The following is a 13,515-nucleotide window of genomic DNA, read 5'->3' on the forward strand; positions in this document are numbered from 1 at the left end:
AGCAAAGTCTACATTTCATGCATTTGTTAGGACGGTGATTCCATCGGGACGACAGGTAATGAACCAGTTTACACTGACAAGATGTTAAGAAACACATCTACATAAGTAGAAAACATTTTACATAGAAATGTTCTTTTACGTATTTTTTCCAAAAATTGAGATTGTTTATCTCACAAAGAGGTGAGAGGTGACTGAAAATAATTTCTGTGTCCATGCATGAACTGATAAAGTCTTGGGGTCAAGTTGATTGGAGGGAATTATAGCGCCTCATAGCGGTCAGCGATAATAATAACATCCCCCAGAAACGGATTGATTCAACGCTCCTGGTAACAATTTTCCAGCTGTGACAACACTGCCACCTCCTGGACACCTGCCCAAATTTTAACACAATAAACATGCTTTTGTAGATGTTTTTTCACATGAAACACTAAGCCATAAGCAACGGAAACTCTCAATTGTGAACTCGCTATGAAGTTATTAGACAGTGTTAGAAAAACAAAACTAAGCACTTAGAGCTTTTTCATTTAAAAACAATAAGTTGGTATTTTTGTGAGTGATGCAGTCACATAAGTCTGGATACTAATCAGTTACAGATACCTTCTTTCACATTTATCCATCCAGTTCATTCGAGGTTTTGGTATTTAAGTATCTGTTAAATAGTTGTTATTTTAAATCTGTGAATATGCTTTTGTCTTAAAATACACTAGATTAAAAAAAAACATTAAAAAGGAAAACAAAAAGGATTTTGTTTGAATCTGTAAAATGTCAACATGTACTGGAGTTATGAAAGTCAAGGATGACTGTAGAAGTTTAATAGTATGTGTTAACTATTTCCTTTAAAGTTGTATTTTTGCATTTCTTTCTCTCTGTGGTATTTTTAAATGTGTCATTATTGTTTTATTGTATTTCTTGTTTTTAATGTAATTTAATTTTCATAAACCTCCCTCCTTGATTTTCCTGTAAAACACTTTGAATGATGTTACCAGTAAACTCACATTTCCTTGATTTCAGCTAAGAAAAGTTAAGTTTTCCAACAGCTTACAAATTCTACTTGTGTTTTCTTTAACGTTTGCAAACAGGGTGATTGGAATTACAGAGAACACAGTGGAATAATATTCTTTAGAGTATTTTCTCTTCTGCTGTCATTATTTGGAGCAGCATTATAACCTTAAAGACGCTCAACAACCTGATGAAGACGGCTGGTTCTGTTTTGGGGATTACTTTGGAGATGATGCTAGAAAAAACGATCCTACATCAAATAATGAGATAACTCTGACTATCCTTTTCATGAGACACGAGGTGTCTCAGTCAGAGGATTCTTCAAATTTGTTGTAACACAGACAGTTACAGGAGATCTTTCCTACCCACAGCCATCACCATCAACAAAAACTTCAATTAAGTGACCTTTAAGTATATTTAATTTCCTTTTGGATTCAGTAAAGTATTTTTGAATTTATTTGAACTATTTAGTGAATTATTTTATTATTTTAATCACTACGTTATCTTGTGTGGTTTTTTTTCCTTTCTTTCTCTCCCTTAGTTTGTTTTTCTTTAATTCAATGTTTTGCACTCTGGTCAGCATTGTTGTTGTTTTTAAAGTGTTTTATTTTTAATAAACGAGATTGGTATGGTAGGTAGCTAGGTCAGATTCTCAGGAAACCTTTTCAGGAATGTCACATCCATCCATCCATCCATCCATCCATCCATCCATCCATCCATCCATCCATCCATCCATCCATCCATCCAGGTGACCATTCCCATGAACACTGGATGAACGCCAAAAGGGGGCGTTTGTATCGTGCCGCTGAAGGGGGCGGTGCCAGAGGTGGGTGTGTGTCTCTCAGCTGATGCGCGTAACCACCGACCGACTCCATCATCAGCATCCGACGCTGACAGCGGTCGAAGACAACCGAGCCGCGGTAGCAACGCAGAACCACTCAGAGCCCGGGCGAGCAGCACCGACGCCGTCTTGTGACAATACTGCTGATTCCAGGCTGCCATCTTACCGACCAGCCAGCTGCAGAAACAGTGAGTAGCCTTTTGATGACGGACCGCCGGGATGCTACAATCGGTAAATCAAAGCTGCTGCATGATACGTCGTCAATGTCAGAGACGCTGTGCATTTTGATGTAGATTGCTCGTGTTATTGTTTCCCTGTGTTCGGCGAGGGTCGTGAGGTTTTTGTGGGTTTATTTTTTCCCAGTCAGAGGCCTAGTCGGTAATTGTCAGGGAGCGCAGTGGATTCAGGGCTTGATGCGGATGCTGCTAAAGCCGCCCTTGCCGCCCAGGGATGCAGAGAAAAGGGAGAGCGAGGGAGTCGTGAGGGGAGGGGATGGAGGCAGAGCAGCACATACATAGCCAGGGTATTTTACTACTACTACTATTCATCCGAGTGGAAGTAAACCTCTAGTAAATGGGCTGAGAAGGGGAGGTGCATGGCATGACTGCATCTATCTATCTATCTATCTATCTATCTATCTATCTATCTATCTATCTATCTATCTATCTATCTATCTATCTATCTATCTATCTAAATACTTTGCTAATTAGTTTATGTGATGGGGCTTCAATTCCATTCATTTCAACATAAATATGGCATTTTTTCCCCATTTAGTCCATTTTGTTTGGCCTTTTACGCCCAAATTAAATGAATGCATGCATCAGTATGGGAATAAATGTCGAAAGCATACATCTCCCTGTTAACCTGGTGCTGTGCTGAAGAAAAATCGAAAGCTAAATCATTTCAAAACATTTTTCTGCCTATGCCGCATATATAATAATCTGAAAAAAAGCATATTTTGGGGGATAAATATAAAAACAAACAACAGCAACAACAACAAAAAACAGCTGACCTGGTTGCATAAATGTGCACAGTCTTAAACTAATTATTTGTGGAGTTTATTAGTATGCCATATCTTGGTTTGGGAGTATTTGCCCACTCTGTTTGTGAAAGGTCTCATAATCCGTCAGATTGTGAGGACATATCTTGTCCCCCTGCCGTCTTTAGTTGCCCACACAGGTTTACTGTTGGATTCACTTAATCTAAGCCATTCCCAAGCTTTAATTTTCTTCTGGTGAAACCATTGCTTTGCTGATTTAAATGTATGCTTTGGCTCACTGCAATTATAAAACACTAAAGTCCAAGTTCAATTTTAGATTTCTAGCAGGTGCCTACTTTGCATATCTAGGGATAATTTGATAAATTCCTCCAGAAATCACAGCTCCATCTGAAGAAGCATTATGATGGCACCACCATGTTTTGCTGTGGTTACGGTGTTTGTTTGATGTTCAGAGCTGTTTTTGTGCCAAACGTGGCTTTTGAAATCGTTGCTCAAATGCTCAGTCTTGCTTTCATCTCCCTAAAACACATTTTCATGCAAGATGTTTTGAGATTTTAAAGAGGAATGAATATTTTATTTGAAAGAAAGGCTTCTGTCTTGCAAACCTACCATGACTAATACCCTCCAGTGGGATTCTTGTTTTCTTCTTTATGTTTTGTAGAACTTTCCAGTTTTTCTTTTATCATCATTGTCCCACATTTTCCCCAAATACTGACGACTGTCTTCACTGTGCCATACAGCTAAATCCAGATATTTACATATACTGTACAGATATAATACATTTGTGCCCAAACTTTAACTTCCTGCCTGAGAACTTTGTGATAATCACCTGAAAACACTGACTTAGTTGTTCTGAAGCCACTTTGTAGTGATCCTGGCTGTATGGATTGAGTCACCGATCAGTTGGAAGACACATTAGTGCCTTTGAGATGTTGCCTCAATATTTCCACATAATATAGGAAATATATTATGAGGGAAACAAAATAAATGCTTCCCTCATGGTAGCATTTATTTTGTGTAGTGCACCAGTCCCTACTGCAACAATGTTTCTAAGTTTTGTAAAGTATTCTTTACTTCTCTCCCCAGTGGGATGCCTCCAGGCTTCCTTCTTGGACTGCTATTTTCTCCCTACTTGCATTTGCTGCTCAATGTTCTTTCAGATGTAATATCACATAAATAGCACGCTACGTGCTTCTTTTTGAGTAATGGCTTCTTGATTTCGGAGTGGCCTTTCATCCCACGGTGATACAATAAGTAGTTTTTTTCACTGCTAATAATTGTTTTACCAGCTTCAGCTATCATTTTAAGAAGGTCATTTGCTTTCCTTCTGGCACTGAGTTGTACATTTTACATTTAGAAAGACACAAAATCCATTATTATTGATTATTGTTTTCTGTGCTTTTCCTGTTTGATACGTTTGTAAAATGAGATTGGTTTGCCCATTTAAAACTTCTTCAAAAGCTATGTCTAAAAGATGCAAAGCTGAATTTTATTTTAGTTTAGCCAGATGCATCATAATTAAAATCTAGTGTGAAAAGCTATAACCTGAAAAAAGTGTCTTCACAAAGTTTTGGGTTAAGGGTGTGCATACTTATGCTTATTCTCCCACCCCCAACTTTTTTTTTTTTTTTTTGCATCATTCCTTTTATACAGAAACCAGGCATTTTAACAGAATTAGAGATAAAATCCAGCTACCAAAACAGACATTGACGTGGAAGCAGTATGATCACCACCATGGTTCACAGAGAAAAGAGCTTCTGGAATGGAAAACACAGAACAAGAGACACGTTTGACCAACATACAGTTCGGTACACCCTAAATCTTTACTTTTAAATGCTGTTCATCTGTCAGAAAAAGCAGACAAAGATGCACTGAGTGAACACAGTAATGATTCTTCTGAAGATTTCTTTACAGTTGGATTCTTTCCTATTTTGTTAAAAAATTTAACACCAGATAGGAAAAATATTTCTACATAAAACCATAAATCATTAAGTCTTCAGGCAAACACTAGGAGACAACTTTCCTTAAAAATGATTTGGTTGAATTCAGAATTGTTTGTGAATATGAGCCATAAATTTAAGAGTAAATTAGTATATAATTAATTTGAAAATATAAAATATGTTTGAACCCCTGTTGACACTGATTGTTGTACAATTATTCCACCCTGCAAATCATTCAAAACTGCCAAACTTAATATGAATCTCATGCCCATAATGCATTTCTTCTCACCTGAAATGTAGCTGAGAGAAAAAGCCTTTTTACCATCATGATGAACTGAGTTTTTATGAACTATGTTCCAATCAAATATTAAATTAACCAATGTACTACAAAAGGCTACGAAAAACATTTTTTGGCAGCAGCAGCAGCAGATTTCCAGTCTGTCTTGCTTATAATATGGATATAAAATCATCCCAATAAGAGAGTCAAAACAAACTCTTCCCATGGAAGAGTTGCTGTAAAACTATAGATTTGCTCAGGCCCTTTAAAACACACAGTTTATCCCAACACTGATTCAAATATATTTTTCCCAGGCTCATGTAAGTCATAGTGACTGCACCTATTAACAATAACCTCAACAGAAACAAGCTCAGATTGAGGTGTTGACTTTTATTGCTGTTTGGTCCTGAAGCAGTCTTACTCCAAGTGATCGACTCTAAAACTGAATTGGCACACAATGTTGGAGACAATGGAGGAAACCATCGCCATACTAGTATAGTTTTTAAAACTACAGTTGCAATAGTTATAAGATTTCTGAATGACAACAGGTATTAAGCTTATGTAATACATGCCAGATGAGGGAAAATGGAGCTGACAACCTTCACCGTGTTTATTGCAGAGCTTGTGTTTAGTATGTTTCTTTCCGTTGTTCTTTTAGTGAAAAAACAAAAATATTTGCTTTTCAGTCAAGTGAAACAATTGGATGGAAAATTTGAGTTGTGTTTTTATTCACATGGGCAGAAGGGGCTTTTTCTTAAATTTGTATTCCTTGATGTCCTGGTTAACATGTGTAAAAAGCATTAAAATAAAATAACCTTTTAACTTAAATTGAAAAATGTAGAATAATCAAATCTGTAATTTAAGAACATTTATTCAGAGGGGAGGGGGGGAATCCCCTGGTAAAAAAATGATTGTAAAAAAAAAATTGGAACTAAGTGCTAATATGACAGAACTTTGTCTTTATAGATTACATTGTTGGATTATGCAGGGAACTTTGGCCAATCTCTCTAGATCAGTGGAGTTCACACCTAATGCTATAGTTGGAAAACTGCCAAGTTAAAAGTATGCGTGAGAAAAAACACAACATAGAAAACAAATTATACAAATTTTAAAAGGCCTGCATCTATTTTGAAAGTGTCCTGGTATAAGCCACTAGTTTGACGGCATTTTAATTAGTTTGTGATGTCATGCATTCCCAAGCTTATTATTATTTAACATTGAATCTTTTATCCCCATGAACAAGTGTATTCAAATAAAATGATTGTTTCTATTGTTTCTATTCTATTTACTGTTACAGTGCTGTGAAAAAGTAACTGTCCCATAAACCTAAGTTTTTAGGTTTAGCCACATGAGTGTTTCCAATAACCTGCTTAAGGTTATGCATTTTAATGCTGCAGCATAAATACATAAATTTATTTATGTATGCACTTTGACTAGGCCAGTGTTTCCCAACCCTGGTCCTCTGTCATGATCCGTGTTTCTGTGCATTTATTTTAAGGTTTTTCTGTGTTCAGTTTCTGTCCTGAGTCTCTGTTTCTGAACTTCCCCGTTGATTGCATCCCAGGTGTGTCTCATTCCTTGATTACCCTCCCTGTGTATTTAAGCCCACCTGTTGTCTTTGTCTCTTGTTGGGTCCTTGTTGCGTTTACGTCATTCATCGTTGGTCTGCTTACCTTCACAGTCGAACTGTTAAGTCCTGTGTTGGTCTAGCTCTTGTTTTCAGTTGCTACCAGTATTTAGCTGTGTGCTAATCTGTCTGCCGTTCTGCCTGATCTGGACTGATTGAGCCACTTAAATCATTAAATTCATCATCACTTTCATCATTAAATTCATAATCACTTTCTTCATAACCTGGACTCCTGCATTCATTCTCACCTTCACAGACCGCCACCTCATGACATCCTCAATGCACACTGCCCTGCATGTTTTAGAAATTCCCCTGCTTTAATGCACCTCATTCAGCTGATTGCAGTTCAGCAAACGCCTCCTAATTGAAATCACCTGTGCTGAAGCAAGGAAACACCTAAAACATGCAGGGCAGTGTGCCTTGAGGACCAGGGTTGGGAAACACTAGACCAGGTTACTTCAAAACCTTAATTTATCTTCCCTTTAAGCCAGGGGTGCCCAAGTCCAGTCCTCGAGAGCTACCATCCTGCAAGTTTTAGAAGTATCCTTTTTCCAACAGACCGGGATCAGCTCTACAGAGGCCTGATAACGAGCCATTCATTTGATTCAGGTGTGTTGAAGCACGGATGCATCTGAAAGTTGCAGGATGGTGGCTTTCGAGGATTGGACTTGGGTACCCCTGCTTTAAGCCATTCAGAGGTGGACTTGTTGGACTTTGTCATACTGCTAAACCCAAGTGTGCTTGAACTTAAAGTCATGACAAAACATCCTTCTTCAGGATTTTCTAACACAGAGCAGAAGCAACTTTGACTATCAGTATGATTTTTTTTTTCAAACCTATAGACCAGCTAGGTGCACATATTCCCCAAAAGTTCCACTTTTATCTGCGGATGAATGTGAGACAGGCCTCTTTGTTCTTGTTGGTCAGCAGCGGTTTTGGCCTTGGATCTCTCCCATAGATGACATTTTTGCCTCGTCTCTCTTTCTTGTTGTTAAATCATGAACACTGACCTTAGCTGAGACAAGTGAGGCCTGCAGTGCTTTCGATGTTATTTTTAGTTCTTTTGTGACCTGGATGAGTTGTTGATGCACTCTTTGAGTAATTCTGGTAGGCCGGTCTGACCTACTCCCATGTTTTCTCCGGTTGTGGATAAGTGCTCTCACTGTAGTTTGCTGGAGTCTCAAAGCCTTTGAAGTTACTGTGTTGTCATTTTCTCAGAAAGATAGATGTTGGTCCTTTGTTCTGCATTTGTTCTTGAATTTCTTTACATTCAAGAAGGATCAGTTGATGTTAGAAAACATGTAGCCAAGGGATGGGTAATATGGACTTAAATTTTCATCATGATATGTTGTGATAATGATAAAAGTGATAAGAACAATTTATTGCTTCTTTCTTTAGGGTGGCTGTATGACTGCATGGCACAGCAATCATAGCCCCACAAACACAAGTACTGCTCTTGAAAAACATCCCCATTTCTAACATGCTTCTTTTGGTCACCAGTCACATAAAGAAGTGATTTATATCACTAACCTGCACGCTTTTAATTATATTTTCAAATGTATTGATATATGTTGAACAAACTGGGAAAAATAGTAAAGAAAATAACAATTCCAACACTAAGGCCAGTTTTAGAGCTTTTAAGTATCACTTCATTGGAATTTATCATGACAACAATGAATTTAAAATTTTATCATGACAAGAAATTCATCACAATAAATAATAAATGATAAAAATGAATTTTCACCTCCAGTTTAGCCTGTTTCCCGTTCTCAGATCCATTTCATTGATTTCTTGAGGTTTGGCAGTGGCCTGGATGAGGGAAGTTAAAATAAAGCAAAAAAATATTTACTGTAAAAAAAATAAAAAATAAAACTTTTTCCCAGCACTTTATGCTACATACAGCAAAACAAAAGGTATTGATCTCAAGGCTTTTAACACATCTTAACCAGAGGTGCCTGTGTGTTATTGGAGATTCGCTCTGTTTGCCCCTCTCATGATCAAATAACCGGTTTCATAATTTTCAACTATTTTTTTACCGGTCAGACTAATCTTTGTGACCCTTTTGGTTTTTCATGGTGGTGGGAGGACCACAATGCCCCTGTTTGTGGGTTGGAGTCTAACTTGCCTCTAATATTGTATAACTAGTCATTATGCAATTATTATATTGTATAACTGCTTTCGTTTTTCTGTGTTCCTCTAGTGTGTGTGCCCCCACTACCTGCATTAGGTTGTGATGACCCACACTACTTCCAAATGTATCTGTGACCCTCCCCAATCCTGACTCCTAACCTCTAATCCCTGACCTTTGACCTCCACTATGGGCAGTGTTGGCAGTGGGGTGGCAGGAGAGCAGGAGTTTGCCATGAAGTCCGTGGGCACGAGGACCACCCTGCCCCGAGCCCCTCCTCTCTCTCGCCGTTGCCCTGCAGACCGCAGCTGCAGCGCCGAGCGGCTGCCTCGCCCCCCGGCGACTATTTCGGACGGGACGGCGTCAAGCGATGAGCGAGGCAGTGTTAGTATCGGGACTGGGACCTGCACCGGGACTGACCGGCCAACAGAGACAGCCTCCTCAACCCACACTGAATGTACCATGACCGCCCCCTCCAACAACAACCAGCTGGACTGTGGGAACGTAGCTGTCAGGAGGGAGAGGGAGTGGGACAGGGAGAGGCAGCGCGAGAGGGGCAGGGACCGGGACCGGGACAGAGACTGGGACCGGGAGCGGCTCGAGAGGGAGCGCGAGAGAGAGAGAAACCGGGAGAGGGAACGGGAACGGGTGGAGAGGGAGAGGCTGGAGCGCGAGAGGGAGCGCGAGAGGGAGAGGGCCCGGGAGCGGGAGAGAGAGAGGATAGAGAGGGAGAAGATAGAGAGGGAGAGGGAACGCGAGAGGGAGAGAGAGAGGGAGCGCGAAAGAGAGAGGCTGGAGAACGAGCGGATGGAGAGGGAGAGGGAGAGGGAGATGCAGATGCAGGCGGCAGGTCTGGATGTTTGTGGAAACATTGTGGGTCGAGGAGTCAGCGAGAAGACCAGTGTGGGCGTGAACCACCACCAGCACAGAGAGATGGTTTCAACCAGAACCGACAATGAAAACAATCCAGTTGGCCACAACCCACCAAACCACAACCCGCCAAAGATCATGGCCGTGTCAGGAAAACTGGAGCAGGTAGTTTGACATTTTGGACTCAGTTTCATCAAAAAAGAAACCACGATAAACCATGTGCATAAATAAATAACTCTTTATCTTTTAAATAAAAGCTGCTCAAAGTATTATTCACTTCCACAGAGTAAGCTCTATCATACATTTAAGGAATTTGTGTATTTTTCAAAACTGAGACTTGTTTAAGGTAAAAAAAAAAAAAAGTTTGAATAAAATGGAAAGATCAATGTATCCAACAACCAATAATTAACTTATTAGTGGCTTATTAGAGTAAAAATAGACAAATTACAAAAGATAAATATGAACAAAGACACTAACACTAACCAGATCTTACAAGCTAAGAGATTCTCACAACATCCATTGAAATAGTTAAAAATCTAAATTTTATGAAAGGATTATGTACGTGTCAAGAAGGAATTTAAAGAAAAAGGCTTGTGCCATTAACTGAAACTAAATTTTGAATTCTGCTATTTAATTTTAATCAGAGAGGGAGAAACTCCCACCACCATAATTGCCACTAAAGGAACAACTCAGCAACTTATACTGTGTTTCATGTTGGAACAAGATACCAGCTTGTATCTTGTTCATGCTCCGTACAGTACTGTTCGCTCCGCTTAGTTAACAGGAAAATCTTGGCAAAACAGCCCCTGTTTTCTGACTGCATCAAAAGTCAAACTGGGGGTCCTGCTCGTTACTCACTTTACATTCTAATCAACAGATTTATCTTTTTTTTTTCTTCTTTTTTTTTAAGAAAGTTGCTACAGGATGTGGACACATGTTTGAAGAGTGGAGGAAAAACTAGAAAACAAAATAAATTTCACAGGAAAAATAAGGCAAATGTTAAGTAAACAAAAATATTTATCCCAAATAAATCTGAAGAGGTTATCAGTCTTCTCTCTGTTTCAGACATCTGATTCTTGTTTTACTCTGTTTGAGTCTCAACTCATCTTAGAGGGAAGGAAACGTCAAGGAACATGACTGGCCAATCAGAGGCAGACTTTGGAAATGTCAGGGCTATGTCTGGTTCAAAAGGGGGAAAATGAGTTTCATATTTTTTTTAAAAGTTGAGAGAGATCAACATCTAAATGCTTCCTCATCTTGTTCATGTCTGTTTCTGGTAACATGCTTCATAGAACAGTGGCAGAAGTTTAAAATTAATTCTGACAGGAAACACTGCAGCTTTGTCACCCTGTTTAAAAGTATTTCATCTTGATTTGACCAGAAAATGTTAAAGAAAATAAGTCCTTAGAACAGCCAGAAGACAACCGGAAAACATGAAAATACACCACTTATTATTATTTTTTGTATCCCGTGATAACCCGTAATTAAAGCTATTCTATAGACTTCCTCTATTGTGTAAAAGATCCATGAAATTATTGTAAAAGTTAAAAAAAAATATATATATATATATATATTATATACTTAAGCTAAGCAGTTATTGCTTACACTTATGTGAAAAATCTAATATATAACACACTAAGCAAGCATAGAGAAAAATATCAGCAAAGATAACTTTGAGCTGATTTTCTGTTGGAATAATAACAAATAATGGCATTAATACACATTCTTTAACTTTATGACACCAGTTAATAGAGTTACAGACATAACACCAAAACCCTAATGTTCTGTGCGGAAGTTTACATACACTCATCACGGGAATGGATGTCATATTAATTTTGGGTGTTTGCAGTCATCAAGAAGCTTCCAACATAATTTTGGTTGGATATGTGACCGCTCCTTTTGGCACAGTTGGCAGAACTGGCTGATTTCCTGTCACATAATCCACAAGTTTTCATTGACGTTCAGGTCAGGGTGTTTGGGGCGACGTTTCTGGAATCTTGATGTAAATCTTTCTAAAACATTTTAATGTGTTTGAGGTCACTGTTGTGTTAAAGTGTCCAAATTTCTTCTACTCAACCCAAACTGTCACCCTCAGGTGAAGCGGAATGAGTCATAATGTTCCTGAACAACCCAGGAGCCAACAAGGCTCAAGCCTAAGAGTAAACAGTGTAGTAAGAGTTACATCACTACTGGCTTAAAACATTGACTAAAGAGGAACCTGCTTCAAAATCAACACCTTTGGACACAATGATGAAAAGAACTGTTGACCATGGTGGTGGCAGTATCATACTAAGGGTCGGTTTCCCTCGCAGTAGTACTGTGCATTGCACATATGATATAGACAGACGAAGAAGTAGCACTACTGTAACTTTAAATTCCTTAACTTGTCCGCATATTAAAAGCTAGACGGTTAAAAGCTGGATGCATTTCATTGTTCCCAAAATGATCCAAAACACAGATCAAAACTGGTCCGGAAATTAATAAAAATATTAAGTGAAAACTCTATGACTCTGTTTGAAAGCTGGATCTGAGCAACAAAAACAATTACAAACAGCTCTTCTGGTTCTGTGAAGAAGAGTGGCAGAGTTTTTCCAGAAGCAACAAAAACGGTGTGGTTTCCCCCACAACCCGCTAAGGAGCATTTAACCAAAACTTAGCAGGGATGTGTGTATCTATCTGAGCGCTCTTGTAGGATTTCATGGACTGAATTGAGTTGATTAAAGAAAATCCAAAAAAACTTCCACTTGTGCACTTGATTCTTGTTTTTACAATTAATTAACTGGCCCTGATATTTAATGAAAAATCCCAAATCGATATGACATTCATGCTGATGATGATGGGTGTATCTAAACTGTTGTAAACAATTTTACACATATTGCATAATTTAGCAGTGACATGACTCCAGTATTTATCTGTTTCATTTTGAATCCTTCCTCCTTCTACTCCGCAGGCGATGCAGAGCACCTCCGGCCTCGTCCGTCCCTCCGCCTTCAAGCCGGTGGTTCCCAAAAGCTTTCACTCCATGCAGAACCTGGTGGGCCAGGCGGGAGGGGCTGGGGGCGAGGGAAAGACTGACGCCAGGGGCGAGGGGTTCAGTGAGGGCAGAGTAGGCAGGAGAGGCAGAGACGCAGTGGGAGGGGACGGAGGGGAGGTGCCAGAGGCCCTGCTCCTGGACCAAGACAGTCCAGTTAGGGTCAGCAGGAGTGATGGAGGGGGAAATGGTACGGAGGTGGTTCAGGGAGGGATGTCAGATTCAGGGAGAAACTCCCTGACTAGTCTGCCCACCTACACAGGCTCGGGGTCTGGCTGTGGGCCCCCAGCGGTCTTAGGGCCCCTCAGTGCTTCTACCAGCCACATTAACAGGTTGGGCATGGCGGGGGCAGCTGCAGGTCTGGACAAACTGGACAAACCCGGCTACCAGGTAAGGCTGTCCTCTGATTTATTTTGATGCTCAATTCTCCCTGCAGCTAATATGTCGTTGAAGCGTCACCGTCACGCCGTGGTTTTGCCCAGCAGAACGGGCTGAGTGCCTCAGACAGCGGTCGGTCCTCCTCAGGGAAGAGCTCCTCGTCCTATCAGAGGCTGAGCCACCTGAGTGACGCTCCAGCACCTCTGCGACCCTCCCCCTCGTCTGATGACATCATCCAGGACCTCGAGGACCGACTGTGGGAGAAAGAGCAAGAGGTGAGAGGATGTTTAGGAATGCCGAGTCTGGTATTTATTCCAAAATTTCTAAAATTTACAAGACAGCTTGTGCTGACCGAAGCTGATAGGCAACAAGCAGAACAGCACCTCCTTCTGGACACTGCGTGGAAAAAAATAGATTTTTCTTT

The 13,515-nt window shown here is 39.9% G+C and overlaps 1 protein-coding gene across 1 annotated transcript in view; it reads left to right on the forward strand.

The window, feature by feature from the left end:
- The first annotated feature begins 1,833 nt into the window (after window positions 1-1,833).
- The window catches only part of lzts3b (leucine zipper, putative tumor suppressor family member 3b), an 85,885-nt gene continuing 74,203 nt past the window's right edge, over window positions 1,834-13,515 (forward strand). The window contains exons 1-4 of the mRNA XM_016674050.1: window positions 1,834-2,028; window positions 8,885-9,847; window positions 12,633-13,103; window positions 13,199-13,366. Coding sequence (XP_016529536.1) covers window positions 9,002-9,847; window positions 12,633-13,103; window positions 13,199-13,366 — 1,485 coding nt within the window. The 5' untranslated portion in view covers window positions 1,834-2,028; window positions 8,885-9,001. The remainder of the gene's footprint in view (window positions 2,029-8,884; window positions 9,848-12,632; window positions 13,104-13,198; window positions 13,367-13,515) is intronic.

The sequence above is a fragment of the Poecilia formosa genome, unplaced genomic scaffold (assembly GCF_000485575.1).
Source record: "Poecilia formosa unplaced genomic scaffold, Poecilia_formosa-5.1.2 Scaffold89, whole genome shotgun sequence".
Lineage (NCBI taxonomy): Eukaryota > Metazoa > Chordata > Actinopteri > Cyprinodontiformes > Poeciliidae > Poecilia > Poecilia formosa.